Genomic DNA, 27,185 nt, shown 5'->3' with positions numbered 1-27,185 from the left:
CTCTAGATCCCCTATGTCACTACTGAGGGCACACTGTAAAAACCTCTATCTCTCCCACTCATAGCAGCAGAACACAATGAGAACATGCCATTATCGCTTATTTGATAGCTTCAAAAAGCAGGTTTTCTTTGAGCAGGTAAGATTAGAGGTTTAGTTCATATATGTGTGTCTGTTTGTATTTAATGACTAAGTGAAGTGGCACTGTGGCTCAGTGGTTAGCACTGTTACCTCACAGCAAGAAGGTTGCTGGTTCAAGCCATGGCTGGGTCATTTGGAATTTGCGTGTGGAGTTTGCATGTTCTCCCCATGTTGGCGTGGGTTTCCTCCGGGTGCTCCGATTTCCCCCACAGTCCAAACACATGCGCTATGGGTGAATTGGGTAAACTAAAATTGTCAGTTGGGTGTGTGTATGTTGCCCAATACTGGGTTGCGGCAGGAAGGGCATCCACTGCGTAAAACATATGCTGAAATAGTTGGCGGTTCATTCTGCGGTGGCGAATGTAGTAATGTAGTAAAACAGAAAATTGATGCAGTACACCATTAATGAAGTGAAGTGAGAATTGTCAAGTTTGGTTATTCTATACTGAAAATTTGTCTTCTGCTTTTGACCCATCCATATAAATACACACAAATGAGTGAGAAGCGAGAGATCTCACACACACACACACACACACACACACACACACACACACACACACACACACACACGGGGAACATACACCTGGAGCAGTGGGGAGCTATTGAAAGGCACCTAAGCTGGGTATTTATTAATAGATTAATTCATTAATTGAACTCAATTCATTAATCGAGTTCAATTATTGCCAGGAATCGAACCTGCAGCCACTTGATTACAAGTTCAACTCCCAAACCATTAGGCCACAACTGTCCCAAAAGCATCATGATATAGAATTGAACAGAATCAATGACAAAAAACAAAATCAAACCAAACCATTAAAGTGTAGGTTCAGACGCTTCGATTTCAATGTTTTAACACTAATGGACCCTTTACACAAAACTGTAATGACGCTTTTATCAGTCATCATGATCTTAAATCCTTGATAGTTTTTTTTTTTTAAACGTATGAACATTTTAAGTGGAGTTTGCATATTCTCCCCATTTTGGCGTGGGTCTCCTCTGGGTTCTCCGGTTTCCCCCAACAGTCCAAACACAAGCGCTATAGAGGAATTGAATAACTAAATTGGCTGTAGTGTATGAGTGTGTGTGAACGTTTGTGTATGGGTGTTTCCAAGTACTGGGTTGCAGCTATAAGCAAGGCCAGATGGAATCTGCAGATGTTTTTTGCTATTTCTGCAGAGAAATTTGGTAAAAATCTCAGATTTGTGCGGAATTATTTTGGGAGTATGAAAACTAAAACCTTAATATGTGAAATAAAATATAACACCTTTTTAACTTTTATTTAATGTTTACAATGCTAATCCAATTAGCTTCACATTATTTGGTAAACAAAGCAAGTCTCTCATTTAATATCTCTACCAAAAGACAGAAAATATTACTGTACAAACTGCATTGTAGATAAATTAGATGAACATTTCCATATTAGTCAATAATTATTACTGTAATTAATTTAAAAAGTGTATAAATCTAGATTTACACACATTTACTCAAGTAAATAAACAGAATTTATGATGGGCTAAAAATCTGTGGAATTCTGCGGAAATCTGCATGCACAGATTCCGAGTGGGTCTAGCTATAAGGGCATCCGCAGCGTAAAAAAACATAGGCAAACTCTGAAAAAGATACTAATTAAATGAATGAATGAATGAGATGCATTATATAATTTTGCATCAAATAACAAAAAACGTGTGAAGTGTTTGTAATGCAGCGTCTATGGACGCAGGACAGTAAATTTGAAATGATTCTCTGTTCTGGCTGCCGTTATCAGTCTCACACATTTTTTCCCTTTTTCTAAAAGCCTTGAGAACACCATCATCCAGTTGTTCTTTTATTATTTCAGCAAATAGTATTGTAAAAAAAATATCTGTTGTGCTCTTCCATTCACCGCGCTCTATACGTTCACCAACCATGACCACTTCTGCTACTGAGAAACCCGGAAAAGTGAAAAGGATCCATTTAAAAAATAAATCCATTTAAAAAACAGTGATGCAGTTACAGACATTACTACAAACAAATGATTTCAGATACATTTTACATTATCCCTGACCTAAGAACACTAACAGGAACCACAAAGGTGGATTTAAAAAATAAATAAATAAATAAATAAATAAATAAATAAATAAATAAATAAATAATAAATAAATGAATAAAAAGATTTATAACATGGTAAACAGTAATGTCAGATACAGTGTTCTGGTTTATACCTGTTTCAGTAAGAAGTTTGGTGGCTTCCAGAACCTTCTCCGTGTATACACCAGGCTCATAGTTGTCCATCTCAGATATGACCACATGGACCACACGAGCAGCTCTGCCCCGAATGGCTCCAGCAGTGCGGTCGAGCCCATCCACATCCTTTTCTTGCAAAGCGATGACACACTTGTTCACATCCTCCAGAATGTGATTTTCTAAAGCAAATTCAAAAGAGAGAGAAGACAATGTTTAAACCAACTAAAGAGACAGCGCTGAAGAATCGGCAGAGAGTGTTAAGTACAATGCAAAAGCGTGAAGACAGGAAATCCTCATCCTTCATGCTGCATTTACATTGTCCCTGACTTAAGAACATTAGCAGGAACCACAAGGGCGGATGAAAAAAAGATTAAAGACACACTCAGACAGTTTAGTAATTGGTGTCTGGGAAATGCAAATCAACACGGTAAACTGTAATGTGTCCTTGAGTGGAGGTGAAGGCAGTCAGTCAGCCTCTACAGCCTAACAAGAACTCTTAAAGGCCACGTCTGACAGAGTCTTTAACATATGTGAGAGAGAATGTCAATATCATAGGATAGAGTTGACAGTCAAGTGCGCTTGGGCGGGTAATGAACTTCTTTAAATGTGTAGGTGTAAAGATTCCTTTTTTACCTTTTATGCATTAAGTTATAATAGGCCTGGTACAAACAGGCAGAAGCCAAGCAGACTATTATTCAGAGCAGGTTGCATAGATTAAAAAGCTTGTTCTATTGCTAAAGCACAAGGTTTTAAATGCTTAATGAAATATTTAAGATGATTATGAAGTGAGGGTGCACTGAATAAATCAAAAGTGACAGCAGAAAACAGACAGGAAATGTCATTAGATTTGTCATTTAATGCAATATCACATTTTTATTTCAAACAAATGCTGGTATTATTTGAAGTAGGATTGTAAAGATACTGGAATTTGGTACCAATTAGGATACCTAATTTGGTACCTGCAAACATTTGACTGCTGTTGAGCTCGTTCTTAAACAGCGCTGATTTGCCATTGTGTTCACATGCTCAACAGAAAAGAGTGTGATTGGCTGTGAAGGTCATCAGTTCACTGAACTCACTGCTGTTTAATGAGAGTAACCACAGATACAGGGACACTGGAGTGTTTTAAAGCCGTGATTCATCTGCGGATCGCTCGTATGTCAGCTTATAGACAAAACAACTGTTTATACAGTTAAAGTCAGAATTAATAGCCGCCTTGTTTATTTTTTTCCCCAATTTCTGTTTATCTGAGAGATTTTTTTCAACATTTCTAATAGTTAATAACTCATCTCTAATAACTAATTTATTTTCTCTTTGTCATGATGACAGTAAATAATATTTGACTAGATATTCTTCAAGACACTTCTATACAGCTTAAAATGACATTTAAAGGCTTAACTAGGTTAATTAGGTTAACTAGGCAGGTTTGAGTAATTAGGCAAGTTATTGTATAATGATGGTTTGTTCTGTAGACTATCGAAAAAAAATTTGCTTAAAGGGGCTAATAATACTGACCTTAAAATTGATTTAATAAAAAATAAAAACTGCTTTTATTCTAGCCGAAATAAAACAAATAAGACTTTCTCCAGAAGAAAAAATTTTATCAGACATACTGTGAAAATTTCCTTGCTCTGTTAAACATCATTTGGGTAATACTTAATACTTATAATTTTTTTTTCTTTAAATATTTCCCAAATGATGTTTAACAGAGCAAGGAAATTTTCACAGTATGTCTGATAATATTTTTTCTTCTGGAGAAAGTCTTATTTGTTTTATTTCGGCTAGAATAAAAGCAGTTTTTATTTTTTATTAAATAAATTTTAAGGTCAATATTATTAGCCCCTTTAAGCTAATTTTTTTTTCGATAGTCTACAGAACAAACCATCGTTATACAACAACTTGCCTAATGACTCAAACCTGCCTAGTTAACCTAATTAAGCCTTTAAATGTCACTTTAAGCTGTATAGAAGTGTCTTGAAAAATATCTAGTCAAATGTTATTTACTGTCATCATGGAAGAGATAAAATAAATCAGTTATTAGAGATGAGTTATTAAAACTATTATGTTTAGAAATGTGTTGAAAAAAAATCTTCATTAAACAGAAATTGGGGAAAAAAAAAAACAGGGGCTAATAATTCTGACTTCAACTGTATGCATGTATGTATATTCTCTTTATATATATATATATATATATATATATATATATATATATATATATATATATATATATATATATATATATATATTTTTTTTTTTTTTTTTTTTTTTTTTTTTTTTTTAAGACAACCACAGATCGTGACAATTTTAGTTACATCTCAATTGTAATTTTTTTTAATAGTCAGTTGTATTTAAAGTTATGCTGAATAAAAAAAGTGTACAATTACGTTTGGCTTGACACATTATTTAAAATATGTGGCTAAGAAATGTCTATTATTAATTTTGTGGGGCCAGTGAAAATTTTGGCAGGGCAATAAAAAATCTGAACCACTGGCCCGATGAGGAGAGTAGAAAAAAATCCTTAGAGTTGAACCCTGAAAATATGCAATTATAGGTGTGTATTTTACTTTCTAAGCATCTATGCCAGGAGTCACCAATCTCGGTCCTGGAGGGCCGGTGTCCCTGCAGAGTTTAGCTCCAACTTGCCTTAACACACCTGCCTGGATGTTTCAAGTACACCTAGTAAGACCTTGATTAGCTTGTTCAGGTGTGTTTGATTATAGTTGGAGCTAAAATCTGTAGGGCACCAGCCCTCCAGGGACAAGATTGGTGACCCTTGATCTATGCGCTTCACTTTTTTCTTGATTGAGACGTGTAGAATCCTTCTTACATTATTTGCAATGTCTCTAAATTGCGTTGCTAGTCATTTTTCTCGCTAATTGTTTTTAAGCTGTTTTATCTCATATTTTTTCTGTAAAGCTGCTTCCGGCCATGACATGTCCACACTAAATGGTCATAAGAGACATGTTTAAGGGATTACATGCAGCATCCTTCATTTATTCTCTTAGGTAAGGAGAGATCTCCACTTACAGCTCAATTTCACTCCAAGTATGATACGTATGTATTATAAAGCTTGAAGCATTAAAAAACAGTACTTGTATCAGCTACAAAAATCCTGATGAGAGCATCTCTAATACATTACAACACTACTTATAAGCTCTTTAAAAACTATAATAAACTAAATATATACAGTCTATCTAGGTCAGTGTTCTCCACCTATAATGTCCATAAATACATGGAGAACTTTCAGACTCATTTTAATGCAATGAAGCTAGTTAAACCATATTGGTTATAAAGCTATTATATCAGCTATTATATTATTAGCTATAAATAAAGCCTTGTTAAATGTTTTGTTGAGATAGATTATTGTTGATTGGATGACTTCTTGCCTGCTTGAGTAGCTTTACATGGACATAGTAAAATTAAGACCGGTTGAAAATGATTTAAGACAATAATTGAGTGAATTAAAGACCAAGTTTTTAAAATTTAGGACATTTTAAGTACCCATGGACACCCTGTACACGACACAGCATGGACTTACCAGACACGCAGAGGAAGTCGTCAATGGAAGTGATGTCATCCACAGCGTCAGTGAGCACTCGCACCTGTTTTTCCCACTGGTCTTTAAACAAATCCATGTTATCCTGAGCCACCTTGCTGTTAGGTTTGGCAGCCAGGGCCAAAGCTGCATTAATCACCTGCAATTACAAAACACAAGCCATTAATCTGCTTTTAAGATGTACGAGTATTAAAAAAAAACACAACTGCACATATGCAGATTGATTATCTGAGCCCTTCCCCCACTTCAAACACAATGCAATTGTTTCAGATTACGACAGAGATTAAGCCATGTTTATTTAGATGGAAAGATACTCGAGTTCAAAGCCCCAGGATCAAGGAAGAGCCACTGGGGCTCAGATTAAAGAGGTATTGACAGTGGACGTCCAGTCAAATGGCAGCGTACCTGAGGGCACAGTGTTTCCAGCTGGGAAGCAGCCATTCGCACCAACTTCACTCCCTCTTCGTTGTTGGAGATAGAGCAGGCAAGGTTGGCAACCTATAACCAGAAATAAGGCAGCTTTTTAATGACATGACAAATGATCGCATTGTATTGTATATTTTATTCAACGCCAGGTCAGCTACACTGGCAAAATCTTTCCAGAATAATAAAAATGAAGAGTTTAGATGCAAAAACCTCTAAATGCAGTTTGATATTTGCTTCTAAAATGAGCATTTTTCTCTGACTCTTGTGTGCAGGTTCAGTAATTTTACTTTTATAGTGACAAACAAGTTCTTGTCATTGCCTTTAAAGTAAAATAACTGAACGTAAACACAGGAGGAAGAGAAAAATGCACATTTTAGGAGAAAATTTCAGCCGGCATTTGGAGGTTTTTCATGTAAACTCTTCAAATATATTCTGAAATGGACAAAGAAGTTGTATTACATTTGCTTCTATATGAACTGTTAACACGTCAGTGTCATTAAAAAAAATTAAAATTGTCAGCTGATGCTAGAATTTGATGATTTTCAACTCAATATGACGACCCTCAAAATATGAATGTATGTATAAAGTATTATGAGCATATAACAAAAACGAACCAAGCCTTTGTTAGCATACATTCTAATATTGGAAATAACGAACTTGCACGCGGAAAAGACGCGATATGTGAATGTGAATCCTCAATGTCAGGTGACTCATGCTCTGCGTAGCCTTCAACTGCAGCTCATGCTGTATTGAACAGAAGCACGTCATTTCATAACTATAGCAGCCGTTGTTCGACTGAAATAAATGTATTTTTGATGTCTTGGCCACACTATTTGGAGGACAAGAACAAATTGCCACCAATTGAATAGCTATGTCATAGAATTCAAAAAAACAGTATGTGAGAAGTATCCGGATGACCTACTACTTCCAGCGAGATTCCGAAATGTGCATCCTATGAAGCACACGACAAAAAATTCATGAATGGGAGTGAAGCGACCCAACTAATGTGTGTAGGTGAGGTGATGTTAAAATGGTGGATATAGTAGTTCCATTCCACAGATATTTACATTATATGTAACCTATCCTGTTGTTGTCTATTGGAAAGAATGCATCAATAGAGCCACAATTTTAGTACAGGGTAGTGCTCCTTTGAACAATGCAGGACCAAGGTGCAGTGGAGGACTGGCCATCCAGAGCCAGAGATATATACACATATCTATGATCGTGAGCTTTCCCTGGTGGTCAGTATGCAAATATTATTTAAATCACAAAAATTATAATTTAATATCACTTTTCTACATCGATGGATAAGTGACCGCACGGCATTGCTGACAAAGGGCATGTGTTTATGTGCATGGAAATGCCTTATCCTCTCCCTGTTAAATTTGGTCTAATCCATATCCTGAAACACACCCCCTCACCTGCCTTCACTTCTCATTCTAACTGAAGGAGCGATTTGTTTGTGAATGAATCTCCGTTATCAACGACTCATTCATTTAAGCAAAAAGCCGACAATAATACACGTTTCTAGCACCGCAGCGTCTTGTCATATTTCTTTTTTTGCTTATTTATTCAACAAAATTACCATAAGCCTAGAATTCAATGCAAGTTGGTGCTACTTTACCTTATGATCAATACAGTAAGTGACTGTTTTGTCATCAATAGCGTTACTTGTTTAGCACAAAATCTCATAACATTTAAACAAAAACTTCAACAAAACTAAATCTTACCTATGAACTCATCTGCCTTAGTACTTTGTTTTCTTGTTACTACACCCATACACAGCGCTAAAGTTCAGCATCTTCACATTGGCTTTAGTCTTGACTAGTGCGGTTGAATGACATTTGTCCCGGGAGCACTGTACAAATGTGGCAGCGCTATTGGCGCATGCTCAGGTATCTAGTGTATACATCTATGGTTCCATTCATACTACTGATATTCATACTGTATAGAAAGTACTTTTCTAATGGCCGAGTAGTACATTTAAATCAAAACGCAGTAGGAAAGAGTTAATATAAATTAAATATAAATTTTAAATCTAAATTACTAGCAAAATTTAACTAAACAGCTCTTTAAGTGAGTTTGGCATGACATGAATGGCGAAAACTTGTTTTCCCAGCCTCTCACACACAGCTTTAATTTAACACACACCCGCTGTCAGCTGTTGATCAGATTATTTGATAAAATGGTAAAATAATACAGCAGGAAATACGTGCCCCAGAGGATTAAACCAAAACAAAAGCAAAGCCTGAAATTGAGGTCTGGTCGTCTCCCCACATGGGGAATATATTTCATATAATTCACAGGACGATGGCTGACAGCGTCTGGGAGTGGTTTCTGGAGATGATTAAATCACCGGTCTGCCAGACTGCTGTTATCTCAGAAAAAGTGAGAAAGGCAAATATTCCTGACACTTTCAGAAACTCCAGCAGCAGCTGAAATCTAAGTGCTGAAGTAAGCAAACCTACTGCCTGTTGCTGATGTTTATAGTGCTATACAGTAAATTGTCATTTTGACCCACAAATCTCCCTCCCCAAACACGATTCACCAAACATTCCCTACAGTCGCTATTTGAACGTTTTTGGAGGCAGGAAATTAGATTTCCTTTTTGCATGGTTCCGGTGCCTTGCTCTGGCTGCAATAAAGCGAAATAAGCACAGCACTTTGCAGAGTAGCTTCATTACTTAAGGCGAGTCTCGTTTTAATTAAATGTTACAGAGGAGTTTCATCCATATTTGTTTAGTGGGACTGCTCCGAGTTACTCTACCTTATCGTAATGTGCTAGAATTGGCTCTGCCAGGAATGGGAAATCCAGAACACAAGTGGAGTGTAAATGTGAACAGAGCTCAGTGTAGTCACAGAAAACGGCCCACTGACTACACGAGTACTTTTCCGCATCCCTCAAGCACCATACTGGGAAATCTCTCGAGCAGCAGGGTGCCATTAGCAAACACACTAGTCAAGCATTAAAAACATGTATACATGCCAACTGTTTAAACAAGGAGCACTTCAGCATGTGCAATAGAGTTCAGCGCTCGAAATCCTCATATGATGAGACTTCATAGTACTGTAGCTGGGGGTGGAAGGGTTTCCAGTGGTCAGGGGATGATCTGAAGCACACCTTTGTTAATACAGTCGCCATGATACACACTCAGTTTGACATGAAACATGCGATGGAAGAGTCCTGAGGGCCACTCCACAGCCTATCTATTGGCCACTCTGGAAGATTACAACCAGAAGGCTGCTGATTTGATCCCGCGAGGAGCGATCCTTGACCATTACCCACAGTGCCCGAGAGCGAAGCAGTTAACAGCAGAGAGATTTTACCTTCGTGACAAGCTTATGACAAGGGCTGTGGAATTAATCGAAATTCAGTTTTGATTTTTGCTTCCAATGACTATGATCAAACATTAATGGTGATAAAACTATTGCGTCATATCCCGCCTCCTTTCCAGCAGTATGCATTCACTTCACTGCAAAGCTCAGTTTCACATGAAAATGAGCAAAGGCGTGATTGTAACTAGGGTTGTCATGATACTGGAATTCAATACAAATCGGTACTGAAGTTTTAAAAATCTTCATTTCCCACTGACATTTGAGCCCGTTCTTAAACAGCGCTGAATTGCCATTGTGTTCACATGCTCAACAGAAATGACTGTGATTGGCCAACTGTGGTTCACCAAACTCACCGCTGTTTACTGTGCGTAACCACAGATACAGGAACACTGGAGTGATTTAAAGCCGTGAGTCATCAGCGATCACTTGTATGTCAGCTTATAGACAAACCAGCTGATTGACGTGACTTTGAACGCTCCAGTGTCAGCGGTGAGTTCAGTTATATTAAGGGCCGCCCAGGTATATTTGGTGACATTTATTTTTTTATCATCATCCTCTCACTTTTATTTTGTATATGCCAAATAGCCAAACATCGGCGATCGATTAACTAGTGGAAAATCTCCTCTCGACCTACACGTTTCCTGCTACTCATTGTGTGTGCAAGAACTATTAACACTCCCACAGACAATCTCATTTGCTCTGCAGACCCCTAGAGACGTGCCTTTTCGGGACTTAATGCATTCGTTCTGGGTTTCTAAATCTCCTAAATGTCCGGGATTCAGTTTTTGGTTCGCTTTTAAGTCGTCATTATTTTCATTAAGTAAATCAGGCTTTCGCTTGGCTTTGTGCATTATATAATTAATTACTTGATCTAAACGAATCTGATAAACTTTTGTATTTACTCAGAGAGGTTGAGATTACATCTAAACTGGCTGCAATATGTGTGTGTGTTAGAAATGCTTAACTCATATGCCTTTTAAATAAATGTACACTTTTTATTCTTGTAATTTTTTATATATATATATATATATATATATATATATATATCTATATATATATATATATATTATATATATATATATATATATATATATATATATATATATTATTATTATTTTTTTCTTTAGATTTTTACTCCATAAATGTTTTAAATCCTGTCATTTATTTCTCATTTGCTGTATATCGTTTTAAAATTATCATTTTAAAATTTGATGATGTTGATATATTGCATATTTTATACACATCTAACATGCTTTGGCAATACTGTACAAAATGTCAGCAGATTTGACCTGTCAGTGGGAGCACATGGCTCTTGAATAGAACAAATGTAAAACAAATAGTGGATTTCCTTTTTTTATTTTAAGCCTTAAAAAAATAAAAATAAAAAAAATAAAATAAAAATAAACTTTGCACCCATTGAAAAGAAATTGTATAATAAATTAAAATATTGTTAAAAATCACTGTCACATGTACTGTAGGTAACCATGTGCCATGGTAAAAGGTATTTCAAACAGGCTACCACCGGAACTATATATCAAACCAGTGGGAAGCACTGCTTTCCATAATTGTGACAACTGTGTTAGTTTGTCCTATTCTGCTTCAATAATAAGAACTGAGAAAACCTATTATCAATAGGTCAAAGGTCCAAAAAGTTTGGATGTATATCCCCCCCTATTTCAAAGTGTATTATCAACCTTATTTATTTGGGGGGGGTATATTCACATCCAAAACTCTTTGGACCTATGACCCATTGATAATAGTTTTTTAAATAATGCAGATTACAATTATGACCAAAATAATTGTGATATTTTTCCAATAATCAAGCACCTCTACTTGACAGCATTCTACACTAGTTTCCTGCTAGGTGAGTAAATGAAACACAAACCACTGTAAAATAAACACCAGTGCTTTTCTGCAGAAGCAGCCAATCAGGCACTGAGAAAGGTCATGGAAGATTTGCTGCAGTGTTTCATTCTTCTGGATTCAGCGTTTTTCTCTTTTACACTAAAAGCATCTTCCGCCAAAGGATAGTGTGTAATTGTGAGTTTATATCTTGCAATCTTAACTTTTGTCTGTGAGACGTTAACTCAATTCCAAGCTCCTAACTCAAAACAAACAATTATGAAGGAAAAAAGACTGAAAAGAAATGACATTTTGTTTTAAATGGGAAATCTATGGGATTTCAGAGTACATGCATCATCTTTGACAGAATTTTTGGCTATACCTCTTTACCAAATAAAAACTTTTACAGTATACAATATTACGGCCAAATTAAACCTACCGCCTATTTAAAAACCTAAAATTCCAATGCACTTTTCATTTCAGCATCTCCTACAGTTTCCACTCGCTGTGCCACAACCCGAGCTAATGAGAGTGTTTCAACAAAGGCATTTTAATAGCATCTCTGATTTAAGCAAGTCTAACACTAACTAGCTTGACCCGCAACAATCAAAATGTCAATCAATAGCTTGCAGCTCCGCATAATTTCAGAGTCATTTCCATTCGAGTACTGATCCTCTTCCTGAGGTCTTTCAATCGTACAGCAACATCCCATCAGTGCAGCTGGTTTTTCACCCCTCTATGGCATCGGCGGGTCAACAGAGGGGCAAGTTGGTTCTTTCAGAAGCTTTCGAGTACATACAGTACACACAGCACAGCAGATACACTCGCAGTGTTCCAAAACTCAAAACAAGAAGCTGAAAAACAACTCCACCGACGTCTTTTGCAAGGTTCATTTGCATCCAAGCATCAAGCAGAATCAGTAAAGCGGGAAAAGCGTTCATGGTGAGCCCATTCTCATTTCCTGTTTAGGTAAATTAGGAGTCCAATCACACTAGTCGGTGCACCTTCCCACACAGATAAACTGGAAATAAGTGCAAGATTCACAGAGAGAGCTCAAAAAAGCTATTTATTTAGGTTCATGACAAACACTCACAGCCTTTATAAGGAATTTAAATGACTCAGTACAGTGTCAAAACATTGACACCGCACTGAACATGCATAGCTTTTTATCATTAGCCATTAAGATTGTACAATAGATCGTTTTAGTATCGATATCACAATGTGCACAGTCGCAATAGTCACACCGCAGGATATACATGGTTGAGTTATGATTGTAGTTGACCAGGAGAAACAACCCATGAGAATGCTGTAGTTATTACATCGTTTAACCAAAATAGAGTGAAAGTGAAGTGTTTAAGGCCTGATAGCAAAGGTATTCAGGCACAAGAAATTGTACCATTTGTAACTTTAATAAAGAATAATTTTATTGATTTATACAGTAAAGACTTTTGCAGTGTTATTTTACATCTTATTATTCAAATTCTGTACCTGAATGCTATTCGACTGCCCCGAAACCATAAAACACTGTCCATTTCATTTTTATCATTGCTTTTCATTTGTTTTTGACATTTATGAATGATTCACTTTCCTTACAGAATATTCAAGTAATCTAAATAAATAAATTATTTCTAATTGCAGTTTTCAAGTCATATGGTGAAAGTGTGTATACAGTATATTGCAATATTTATTGCTGAAAAACTAAATATGGCAATGTCAGATTTACCCAACATCGTGCAGTCCTATTAGCCATGTTATTTTACAATTATAAAAGTTATCAAACAGCCCAGCGTGTTCATCATATGCTCCTGATGATTTTCAATTCCATCTTTGGGTATTAAAAGCCAAATGATAAAATTGCTGATCACCAAGTGTAAGATTCAGAGAGAAAAGGCTATTTATTGAGGTTCATGATGAACACTCACAGCCTTTATATGGAATTTATAAACTCAGTTACAGCGTGTCAAAACATCGTCACCGCACTGAACACTGCAGAGATTTTTATTATTAACCAAAGGTTATTTTTACAACTATAAGTTGTCAATCCAGCCCAATGTGCATCATATACTCAACATGATTTTCACTTCCATCTTTTGGTTTTAAAGCCAAATAATGAAATTGCTAATTAATACGTGCAAGATTCAGAGAGAAAACTCCAGAAAAGGCCATTTATTTAAAATGAATAACAAATTTGTACAGCTTTTATATGGAATATAGACGGTGCTGACAGCGTCACAACATTCTCACCGCACTGAACATGCAGAGCTACTTATAAACATAAATCTATTTCACATCTATAAAGTTGTCAATCAGCCCATTGTGTTTATCATATACTCCTGATGACTTTCACTTCTATCTTTTGGTTTTAAAGCCAAATAATGAAATTGCTGATCAATGCGTGTAAGATTCAGAGAGAAACCTCCAGAAAAAAAGATATTCATTAAAATTAATGCCAAATGCATACAGTCTTAATATGAAATAGATCAATAGACTCAATAGTGTCACACCATTGTCTTCACACTTAACATGCATAGATTTTCATTATGAACCATAAAGTCCAATGTGTTTATCATATATTTAGTCCTGTCACAATAATCAATATATGGACTTATTGCACAACACATGGACATGACCTCAATCATAATATAATCGCCCATACATAACCAATTCTAGGAACATTTTAGCTGATTGTGCAACATCTCTATCTCTATTGGAGGTGTCAGTGTCAGAAAGGTTAAACACACTCTAGTATTTACTGTAAATTACTATAGTATATTTTTATGTGGGTGTCTGACAGCTGAAAATAGATCTGCTAGCAGATATCACAGCCTATGTTACTCTTTACCTTGCACTGTTAACATTTATTATTTAGAATATAAATTTTCACATTCTGATTCCAACGCCTCATTATTAAATTGACCAAATAAATGAAATATTCTTAGGAATAAAATATTACGTGTTCTGTGGGTGGCCTGTACTTGCATTGTCATGATATTATATTGTCATTCTGGCGTTATATAATGAGTGGCATAAAATGGTCTTAAGATGACAATGGTGTCGTTTATCGCAATATATTTGGTGCAATATAGCGCATAACAAAAAATAGATATCGTGACAGGCCTACTATATTCATGATGATTTTTGTTCTAAAGCCTAATGATAAAATTGCTTATTAATCATCTATATAATCATAATATTGAAGTTTGAATGTGGCAAGCTAAAAATTAAGGTAACAGTTTAGTTAAAGTAGCAATTCTCACCTTTATCTAGTTTATCACCTACCTATTATTAAGATATTGACTTATTATTATTACTTATTAAGCACATATTCTGCATAATCTTATACTACATCCCTGATTAGACAGATTAGAATAGATTCAACTTTATTGTCATTACACATATACAAGTACAAGGCAATGAAGTGCAGTTTAGGTCTAACCAGGACTGCTATAGCAGCAAGTGTAGGATTCAGGTATAAGTTATAAAGTGCAATCATAGAAAAACTATGGCTAATATTTACTGATGGATGCACTATGATCATTATATACAGGTTGCATTAGCTATGCACAGAGATTAACAATAGATGAATATATGTACAGGATGCTATTAATATTCAGAAGTGTGCAGATAGATATGAACAATTACAATCAGGGCTTGATATTAACACCCACCAAATGCGGGTGGATTTCAGCTATGGCGGGTTAGACAGCCGCTCCCACTAGCCACTTTGGCTGGTTGAAAATTATTTTTAAATTGTAGTTTTTTTAAAAGCAGGGTTCAACAATAAAGATGGCCAAATATATGTGCAATTGCGAACTTGGAATCGAGAAGCAGCACAACTGACAAAAACAATTGCGTTCGCGCGAGCAAAAGGCGGCAAGTGAATACCGAATGAGAGGATGAATAAAACGTGCGCGCTCCCGTTTCCTTGCGTGAAGCAACCATGCCTACAAATGGCAACTGGTGTGATCGGTTCTTTAAAATACATCAAACAAAAAGTTATGCTCATCTACCCACGGTCTTGCTGCTTTCAAGAGCTCCAGATTTGTCTTTTTGTAAGCAGCACCGGTAGCTTTCGCTTTAACCAGTCTTTGAACAGATTATTAATTGGCCTAACGTTAACTGCGCGAGCGTGATCATCCTTTCATTATCACACACAGTATGTTTTTTACTTGCTTTCTTTTGCTTAGTTATTTTTGTTAATATGGTTTGATTATCCTTTTTTTACAATAACATTGCTTTAATATGAGATTAACTTCGGATTTATGTGTAGTTAACTGGTGATCTGGGACCTTTAGCCAGGACAGATTACTGTACATATTTTAGATAAATGGCAATTCTTTTGTTTGTTTTTTTAAAGAAATGTTTTGTTAAATTAAAAGTATAGCATTCAACAATATTTTGCTTGTTTTGAGATTTAAAATTTGTGGCTAAGAAATAGTTATTTATTTTTAGTGTGGTCAGAGATAAATTTGGTAAATCCTTAATTTTGAGCCCTGAAAAGTCATGTAAAATAAAAACCAACTGCAATGCGACAAACCATTTGCTCATGCACACGGAGCAAGCTCATACACACACAAAGAGTGAAATGAATGAGGAGGCATGTGGACATCACATAACATCTAAATCAAGTAATTTTAACATGTCAAAGTCAAATTTAGGTAAATAAAATATATTTTCCCAACAACAAAATTGTGGCTAGAGAAAATGCTGAGTGGCTAGTAATGTTGGAAATCTACTAGCCACAGTGGCTGGTGATCAAAAAAGTTAATGCCAAGCTCTGATTACAACTCTATTTATAATACCCTAATTATAATCCAGCCCAATACAGAAACCCAACTACTTTAATCTCCTAATCTGCTGCTGTGTAATAGATATTAAGGCAAAAGTCTTACTTATTGGTTTATTAATAGCAATAATTGTACCTTGAAAAGAAAATTTTCCTAATGCAATAACCAAAAAGCAGTAATTTCACACAACAATAAGTCATGTTTCTTAAACTGCAGCGCTAACTGATTCCTCTCTCCTTCTCTCCGTCTCTTCCTCTCATTTTCTCTACCACTTGGTAGTTTAGTCCCTGCACAATCTCGGTGTTCCTTGAGCAGCCAGGAACCTTTGAGAACAAGGCCTTGAGGCAATAAAACTAAGCTTGCTCTATTTTTATCCTGCTTCAGGAATGATGCATTTCACGGTATAAAAACCAAACTGCCACCGTTTCAGCGACCAAGAACTGACACTCAGAGCCAAGCGACGGATCTTCCTGCATGCTCAGAAGTTCAAAGTCAATATAAGTGGCTTTCTGAATGGGGTGGAGGGGGGGGGGGGGGGGAGGTGAAATTAACAAACATGTAACAGAGTACTCATGGGATGTATGAAGGTTGCCAGAAGGGTCTACACCTACAGCAATGACTGCAACGCAAATGCCTCTATAAAAGAAACTATATGAATGGTGGTATCTGCAAACGCAACAGAGAGAGAGATGAGATGCGTAGCTGGCACTTCTTCAGCCCCCAGAGAGTGTCGACTTCATGCCTTCTGCGGGCGTAAAAAAGACAGCGAGGGGAGAGAAGATTTGGCTGCAGTTCCATTGCTGTCGTAGCCATGGATGCTTCATTGTACAGCAAATTAAACGTCCTCCCTACACCAACAGCAACAATCACATCTATATTTAAACTCTAAACAGAGCGGGAGAAAAAAAAATGGATTATACTATAAATCTCCTCACTTATTTATGGAATGTGGGCCACGTTTGTTGAAGCAGGTTATCATTTTGTGCAGGATGATCATATTTGAATCAGAATTACTTTGAGATTTTCAGGAACTGATAATCTGTGTTTTTATTGTGGTTCTTTGTGGTTGACTACGCATGGTGTGTATTTGGGCTGAATGATATTAAACCAAAATGATTGCAATCTTTTGTTTTTCTGCAATATACATTGCAATATGACAGTGTTTCCCAACCCTGTTCCTGAAGGCACACCAACAGTAGACATTTTTAACCTCTCCCTAATCAAACACACCTGAATCCACTTATAACATCAGAAGAGACTCCAACACCTGAAGTTAATGGGTCAGAAAAGGGAGACATCCAAAATATGTACTGTTGGTGTGCCTCCAGGAACAGGGTTGGGAAACACTGCAATATGAAATATTTTTATTTCACCAGAAAATAAAATTGCATAACTATGTTGTTATTAGGGCGACGCGGTGGCACAGTGGGTTGCACATTCCCCTCACAGCAAGAAGGTCGCTGGTTCGACCCTCGGCTGGGTCAGTTGGGATTTCTGTGTGGAGTTTTGCATGTTCTCCCCGTGTTGGCGTGGGTTTCCTCCGGGTGCTCCGGTTTTCCCCACAGTCCAACGACATTACTTCAGAATGGTTGGGTTGATTTTTTTAGTGGAGCACATATGCATAAATAATAATAATAATAATAATAATAATAATTTACATTTATATAGCTCTTTTCTGGACACTCAAAGTGCTTTACACAATGGGGGGAAATCTCCTCATCCACCACCAGTAAGCAGCATCCACCTGGATGACGCAACAGCAGCCATATTGCGCCAGACCACACACCAGCTGATTGGTGGAGAGGAGACAGCGATGAAGCAATTTAGGATATGGGGATGGTAAGGAGGCCCTGATGGACAGTGGGCAAATTTGGCCACGATGCTGAGGTTAAACCTCTGCCCTTTTTTTTTTTGAAGGACATCCTGGGATTTAACCCCCAAAGAGAGTCAGGACCTCGGTTTAATGTCTCATCTGAAATACGTGCAGTATTGAGTCTCCAATATACTGGGGCGTTAGGTCCCACACAGGCTGCAGTTCCAACAACAACCTTTCCCATGTGGTCTCCCATCCAGGTACTGAGCGGGCACAGCCCTGCTTAGCTTCAGTGTGCGACCATGTGAGAGTTTAAGAGAGCCAGCAAAATAATCACAAACAAGTTTAAATTTAACTATGCACTAGATTTAAAGAAGATTATTAGATATATTTTTTTTTTAAACAAACAAATGAGAATTAAATAGTGATTTATATTTATATTGGTCACAAATATGACACCATCAAATTTAAGACTTTAAGACCTTTTTAATGCCATCATGAATTAAATTTCAAACCTGTATGGGTTAAACGTTAAAGATTTTTTTAATGGGTCAGCAAAAAAATATAATAGTAATACCAATAATAACAACAACTTATCCAACATCAATAAACTACTTCTAATCAGTTATTTCTTAGCCACATTTTTTAAATAATGTGTCAAATCAAACAGACCCAAGTTGTATACATGCATTTTTTTCAGCATAACTTTAATAAACTAAATGTCTGCATAACAGACTTTTATAATATAATCATAGTTTTATATTTATATTTAATACAATAATTAATTTATAATTATATTTCATATAATATAAATGTTTAGTTATACAATAGAATTATAACAGTTATAGTTAATTATTAGTTATAAATGTAGTTTTGCCAAAAGTTGAGATGTATTGTTGGTGAGTGAACGTGTGTGGGATTGATTGAGTAGCTTTACATAAACAAGGAAAATTAAGACCTTTTGAAAATGATTTAAGACCTACAAGAAAAGATTTCTGTGAATTTTGTTATTTGAAATTTAAGACATTAAGAATTTAAGAACCAGATCCCCTGAAATATGTAAAAAATAAATAAATAAATAAAAATAATAATAAAAAAATAAATAATAATAAAAAAAATAAATAATAATAATAATATTATTATATATATTATATATATTATATATATATATAAATTAATAATAATAATAATAATAATAAAATAATAAAATTATATATATATATATATATATATATATATATATATATATATATATATATATATAAACTCATAATAATAATAAAATAATAAAATAATAATAAAGATATAATATATATATATATATATATATATATATATATATATATATATATATATATATATATATATATATTATTTTATTATTATTTTATTATTATTATGAGTATATATATATATATATATATATATATATATATATATATATATATATATATATATATATATATATATATATATATATATATATATATATATATATATATATATATATATATATATATATATATATATTATTTTATTATTATTATTATTATTTATATATATATATATAGATATATAGATGTGTATATATAGATGTGTATATATAGATGTGTATATATAGATGTGTGTGTATATATATATATATAAATAAATAATAAATAAATAAATAAATAAATAAATAATGTAATTCATCTTTAATATAGCCATAAAAGTTATTGTTTCTTATGACCAAATGCTTTAAACTAACATGTTAAACAGTAAAAAACATGAACTTTAATTTCACAATGGTTACACTTTGCTATTAATCGACATGCTTTATACACTGTGGTCAACAATATCCCCTATTCGACATCGAAGATCCTGTGAAGTCACTATTGCAGATGTGCACATTGCAACATCAATGCAGACACCATATACTTTGCAGTCCTAAAGTCTATCTGTGATCAGCTGTAGAAAAGTTTATTACTTAAATTAAATATTTGATCTGATAAAATCTGTGATGCATGAGAGCAGACTACGGTCTCTCCTCAAAAACTGAGCATCACTTGGCATGCATTATAAAAGAACATCTTTCATTTTTAGTCACTTTCAATTCTCCATCTTTGCTGGAAATAAAGCAAAAGCTCAGCAAAATAAAAGTTCAGGGTTATCACTTAAGCATAGTAAAGGACAAGTGCGCAGAGTTAAGAAAGGTTAAAGTTTCCCCTTCACAACCATCCCCTGCTGCAAGGCTGCCTGTCAAATATACATTAGACCATTCTTAGTGATGAAAGCCATCGGCAAACAGAGGAATTCCCATATATGGCACATCATTTTCATCCCACCGTGTTCATTTTGTAACAGAAGGCAACTACATGAATGCAGGGAAAAATCCCTAATGCACAAGACATCTCCTTGCCAACAGATTGGATACTAACCAGGAGTGAGACGCTCCAGCTATTCCAGACAATGCGTTTTTTTCATAACCTACATATTCGAAACCCCTTTACTAACCCTCCACCATACAAAACAGACAGTGCAAGGTCACACATAAGCTGACCTCCACACAGCTGCAGTACAGGCTTAGTGCATTAGTAATTTGCTTTACACTGAAGGAATAAAATCACAAGAAGTGACACGTTACTTGTTTTAGCACAAGAATTTTCAAGATTAAATTGTTTTTTATTTTTCTATTGGCCACAAAATCAAAATAGGTTTGAGTATGCGCCATACTGAGTCACAATCTAATACTTGTTTTTCTAATGCTAGGTGCACTTATGCACCTTAAGTTGGGGAATTTTATTTATTTATTTAGATTTCTTTAATTTTTATTTTTTTACTTTATTTTTTATAAATTTATTTTTCATTAACACTTATTTACATATTTATTTTAATTTACTTGGTTATATTTATTTTTTATTTATTTAATGTTTTATTTATTTTATTTTTTTATTATTCATTTAATTATTTATTTTATTTGTTTTTATTATTGTTTATTTATTTATTTATTTATATTTATTTTATTTTAATAGTTTATTTCCTTTTCATTTTAATTTATTATTTATTTACATTTATTTTTATTTTATTTGTTTATTTTATTTATTTATTTATTTTATTTTATTATTTTATTTTTCATTTTAATTTATTATTTATTTACATTTATTTTTATTTTATTTGTTTATTTTATTTTATTAATTTATTTATTTTATTAGTTTATTTTTCATTTTAATTTATTATTTATTTACATTTATTTTTATTTTATTTGTTTATTTTATTTTATTAATTTATTTATTTTATTAGTTTATTTTTCATTTTAATTTATTATTTATTTACATTTATTTTTATTTTATTTGTTTATTTTATTTATTATTATTATTTATAGTATTTTTCATTTTAATTTATTATTTATTTACATTTATTTTTATTTTATTTGTTTATTTTATTTTATTAATTTATTTATTTTATTAGTTTATTTTTCATTTTAATTTATTATTTATTTACATTTATTTTTATTTTATTTGTTTATTTTATTTTATTTATTTATGTAAATAAATAAAAACTTAAAATCTAAGAACTTCATATTTCAAAAACAGATGATACAACTATAAAAATATAAAATAATAAACTAAATTAGTTTTTAAATTAAAAAACGGTAAGTTAATTGTTAGATATGATTTTAATATGAATATTAAATAAATACTAGAAAACTTAAAGCTTAAACTAATTTGTCGTGGTGAAATTGTCTAATGGTACCTAAACGTTCACATTCTAATGAATCATGTGTTATGGTGAGAGCAGCTTGTTGGTGGTGCTCTTAATTTAAATAGGTAAGGTTATCTAAAATATACTTGTATACGCTGTAATTATTAATGTAAAACTTTCCAGCCTGTTCTTTATGGTTTTAAAAATAATTTTCAAAGTAAACAATATATTCCGTCTTATACCAAGTTCAATTATGAATCTAGTATATTGTACAAGAGAAAATGTCAGCTTATTTGCAGTGCTGACATTTAGCCAATATTATTAAGTTTCCTTTATATTTTAAAGCTAGACTACAAGCAAAACTTGATGCACAATCACAACTCCGCAAACACAATGAAAGTGAAACAGCATGACGGTTATAGCTGCAAGTAAAGCACTGCTTTGTCCAAGTTATCTATAAAGTTATAGGAGTTATCAGATTGGCAGCATTAAATAAAGCTCTGCTGCAATGACCTCACAAAATGCTCACATTACATGACACTTTGCTGGGCGACCAATTTTGTATTTCCACACAGCAGTCTGGTACTACTACTACTACTATTATTATTACTTTTATTACTTTTTACTTTTATTATTACTATTATTACTACTATTAACCTAAATAAGATAATTATTATTACTACTACCACCAACAACAACAACAACAACAACTACTCAACTTATATTATTATTATTATTATTATTATTACTATTATTACTACTACTACTACTACTACTACAACTACTACTATTATTATTACTAACCCAAATTATATTATCATCATCATCATCATCATCATCATCAACTACTACTATTATTATTTCTACTACTATTACTAATATTACTACTACTAACCCAAATTATATAATTATTATCATCATCATCACTACTACTACTACTATTATTATTATTATTATTCTACTATTACTACTATTAACCCAAATTATATTACTAATAATAATTATTACTCTCATCATCATCATTATTATGATTGTTATAACTACTACTACTACTACTATTATTATTATTATTATTATTATTATTATTATTATTATTATTATTATTATTATTATTATTATTATTATTATTATTATTATTATTATTATTCTACTATTACTACTACTAACCCAAATTATATTACTAATAATAATTATTATTATTATTACTCTCATCATCATGATCATCATTATTATTATTATTATTATTATTATTATTAATATTACTACTACTACTATTATTATTTCTACTGTTACTACTTCTAACCCAAATTATATTATTATTACTAATATTATTGCTTTTATTATTAATATTACTACTATTATTATATATTATACTACTATTATTTACTACAACTACTATTATTATTATTAGTAGTAGCAGTAGTAGTAGTAGTAGTACTACTTTTATAATTTATTATTATTATTATTATTATTATTATTATTATTATTATTATTATTATTGCTGCTATTATTATTTTTATTATTATTGCTGCTATTATTATTATTATTATTATTATTATTATTATTATTATTATTATTATTGCTGCTATTATTATTATTATTATTATTATTATTATTATTATTATTGCTGCTATTATTATTATTATTATTATTATTATTATTATTATTATTATTATTATTATTGCTGCTATTATTATTATTATTATTATTATTATTATTATTATTATATTAATAATATAATATAACTATTAATAATAATAATAATAATAATAATAATAATAATAATAATAATAATAATAATAATAATAATAATAATATTGCTGCTATTATTATTGCTGCTATTATTATTATTATTATTATTATAATTATTATTATTATAACAACAACAACTACTACTACTATTATTATTTCTACTACTATTACTAATATTACTAGTACTATTACTTCTAACCCAAATTATATTATTTCTATTATTATTATTACTAATATTATTGCTATTATTATCATGATTATTAATATCATTACTATTATTATATTTACTACTTCTATTATTATTATTACTACTTTTCTTATTGCTTTTATTATTATTATTATTATTATTATTATTGACCATAATGATCATCATCATCATCATCATCATTTTTATTATTATAACTACTACTATTTTTATTATTTCTACTATTACTAATATTACTACTACTATTACTACTTCTAACCCAAAATTACATTATTATTTCTTTTATTATTATTATTGCTATTATTATCATTATTATTAATATTATATTTATTATATTATTTACTACTACTACTACTACTACTACTACTACTACTCCTACTACTTTTATTATTATTATTACTAAGATTATTGCTATTATTATCATTATTATTATTATTATTATTTCTACCCCAATTACTAATATTTCTACTACTATTAATACTTCTAACCCAAATTATATTATTATTATTATTATTATTATTATTATTATTATTATTATTACTGAAATTGCCATTATTATCATAATTATTATTAATATCATTACTATTATTATAGTTACCATTACTGCTATTATTAATACTACTACAACTTTTATTATTACTACTACTACTACTACTAATAATAATAATAATAATAAATAATATTATTACTACTACTACTAACCCAAATGATATTATTTTTGCCAATACAATAAAGAAAATGAGTCTCAGCTGATACAGGCTTAATACAGTTATAATTGCCTATACTAAAGATATTGTGTGAGAATCTGTCATAACCAGATCACTTATTTTAATTATTAAAAAAATAACCAACAGAATTAAAAAACCATCTGCTCACACAGTATTGAAACTGTAAACAGGTTTCAGATAATGAGCGGAAATAAACTTCTAACCTGTGCACAGATGCACAATTACACTTTACAGCAGTAGAACACACACCTCCTCAAAGCGATTTAACAAAACACACCTCGCGTTTAACACATGCAAGGATGAGAACAGACCTTGCTTTGGCGCAGCGACATAAACCACAATGGTTCGTAAATGCCTCTGAAATGGAATTATCAAAATGAGCCCATGTTTTGTTCATGTAATCCGTGTTTGGATTAAGGTTGGAATCCATATGGTGCAACCACTGACTGGTGTCAAATCAAGGCAACGATAAAGCCTGTGACAGACAGGAGGAAGGGAGAAAAGAGGCAGAGAGGGAGACGGATGTGACTTCTGCAGACGTCTTGTGCTTCGACTATCTTTAGCCCCTGGTGAGACTCTGAGGCTTTTACTCATTACCCCTCCTTTTCCCTTCACTGATTTCCGTCTCCAGTCCGTCCCCTGTACGCCGCGTGTCACACGAGGGCCGGCCTGCCCCCTGTGGGGAGAGGTCAGCCTGAAATGTCGGTGGATGACGTGTTACCACAGGGACTAAAGATGAACAGATTTGAAAAACTAATGAGGATAGCTAACATTTCTGTCAGCTTGTCGCCGGCCCTGCCAATGCGAGCATGAGATAGAAACCCCCAGTGATTCGGCATGAAAAACATCTATCTGGAAAATAAAGCACCACAAGAGACGCAGCCTATTTATCGGTCTTGAATACGTTTGCCGCAAACAGAAACGACAATGCAGATTCTTTCATGAAGTCCATCAATAAGACAGCGTATATCCAGCTGTTTCGCGTTTCCCCACCGAGGCAGCACTTAACCTTGGGCTCGGAGGAGTTTCGCTCTTTGGCTGGGCTTAAAATGTGATTCGCAGTTGTGACCGTCCATACAAATGCAGTGATTGCTCGGCTGCGGCATTGTAAAGCCAGCAGCTCTGCTGCATTTGTGCCGTTTGTTGACTCCTATCTGACATTTCACACAAAATATGAAGCACAGAAGATAAAAGGGCTGTATGGCGCTTGCTTGGATCTAACAGTCATGACACGGAGACTTCCGATGCATCCCTGCATAAATAGCGATGGTGCTGGCTATCGATTAAAATTCATGCTGTTGTATTTCAGCTTTCATGCTGAAATCTGAAGTTTTTCCTCTTTCAAGCATGTACTGAATGCTTGCATAAGTGACAGCCTGAATTTCTTATGCTTTGTGGGTGGGCCTTTTTAAATTAGCAGTTTTGAAGGATCTCCGAATCATCTAGTATAACTGGGGTTTGTTTTGGGCTCATGTTGAAGTGCTCGACCCGCCAATACAGCAGCTGACAGACATCCTACACATTTCTCATGATCTAACAAATAAAGCTAAATATTTAAAAACTTCCATTGCACAAAACCATCACAGTCCTTACAAGATCTACAGATTAGGCATAATAATGGGAACGTTGCTCACAGCAAGCGATTTGAAGTCTGACAGTAATTGTCTTCAAATCTGTTGAAGGCGGCGAATTTGTTACAAAAGCGATGCTTTGATGGGGATGAATTTAGAGATGCAACTTCTCTGCAGCATGCTGTCAGCATACTAAAACCCTCGCAAAGACAAAGAGTCTCTTAAAATCACCCCCTTTCAAGCACAGGGTCCTAAAATATGAATAAAAAATAAAATAATAATAATAAAAAATAAGTTTATAAACTCCCTAATCGGTCCATCCTGACTCATCTCTACATTTAATCTAGTCTGCCAAAACATCTCACACTTAGCATGTACGTGACAGCTACTACAAAAACACAGTGTACACAAAAATAACAGTGCAGTTTTAATAAGCCCACAATAAACACCCTGAAGGCTGATCTGTCTAATGCAAAAATACTACAAATGATCAAATGTCTTAACTATAGACGACAGAGCAATAATCAGCGGATTCCTTCAAGTCAAGCGTGCTCTTTGAGATGCCATGTTCAACAAAAGAACAGCTAGTCTGGATGAGTACAAATAATGTTCCATCATTTGTTTTGAAGCAATTCCAGAAATTAAAATCCGCAATAGACGAGGGACAGTAATTGGCACTTCATAGAGGAGAAAACAGGTGCCTACCTCAATCAGTTTGTTGGCGTGCTCACGGAAAACTTGGGCATATTCCTTCACCTCCTTTTCATTACCATTCTTGGCAGCTTCGATCAATACCAGCAGTGGAACATTGGTCTCCAGAAAAGAGTCCGACACGTGGTCCATCACAGCCTTCCGCAGCTGAAATTATAAATACACAAACACAAATCTTGAGCTTGGTGTATGATCATCATGAGCACGTGGGTTTGGTGTATTCATTTATAACAATGTAAACATCATGCATCTTTAAGACCTGTCAAGATACACTACCACCATGAAGGAACTACAATACAAATTCAAAATCAAGGCATGATCATATTTTATTTTGATAAAATAAGCGTAATCTAGAGGCCTTTGCCTTTCATATAAGCTACTTCTGATACCAAATGATCGACTAGAAGTTATTATTT

The 27,185-nt window shown here is 33.3% G+C and overlaps 1 protein-coding gene across 1 annotated transcript in view; it reads right to left on the bottom strand.

Annotated features, from left to right (window-relative positions):
• Positions 1-27,185, bottom strand: part of ctnna1 (catenin (cadherin-associated protein), alpha 1) — a 204,032-nt gene that overhangs the window by 92,984 nt on the left and 83,863 nt on the right. The window contains exons 9-12 of the mRNA XM_056472184.1: positions 26,764-26,916; positions 6,323-6,415; positions 5,900-6,056; positions 2,340-2,540 (exon numbers count right to left, since the gene is read on the bottom strand). Of these exons, the coding sequence (XP_056328159.1) occupies positions 2,340-2,540; positions 5,900-6,056; positions 6,323-6,415; positions 26,764-26,916 (604 nt within the window). The remainder of the gene's footprint in view (positions 1-2,339; positions 2,541-5,899; positions 6,057-6,322; positions 6,416-26,763; positions 26,917-27,185) is intronic.

Source organism: Danio aesculapii, chromosome 14 (genome assembly GCF_903798145.1).
Source record: "Danio aesculapii chromosome 14, fDanAes4.1, whole genome shotgun sequence".
Lineage (NCBI taxonomy): Eukaryota > Metazoa > Chordata > Actinopteri > Cypriniformes > Danionidae > Danio > Danio aesculapii.
The sequence above is the reverse complement of the archived record's forward strand: the minus strand, read 5'-3'. Positions and strand labels throughout refer to the sequence as shown.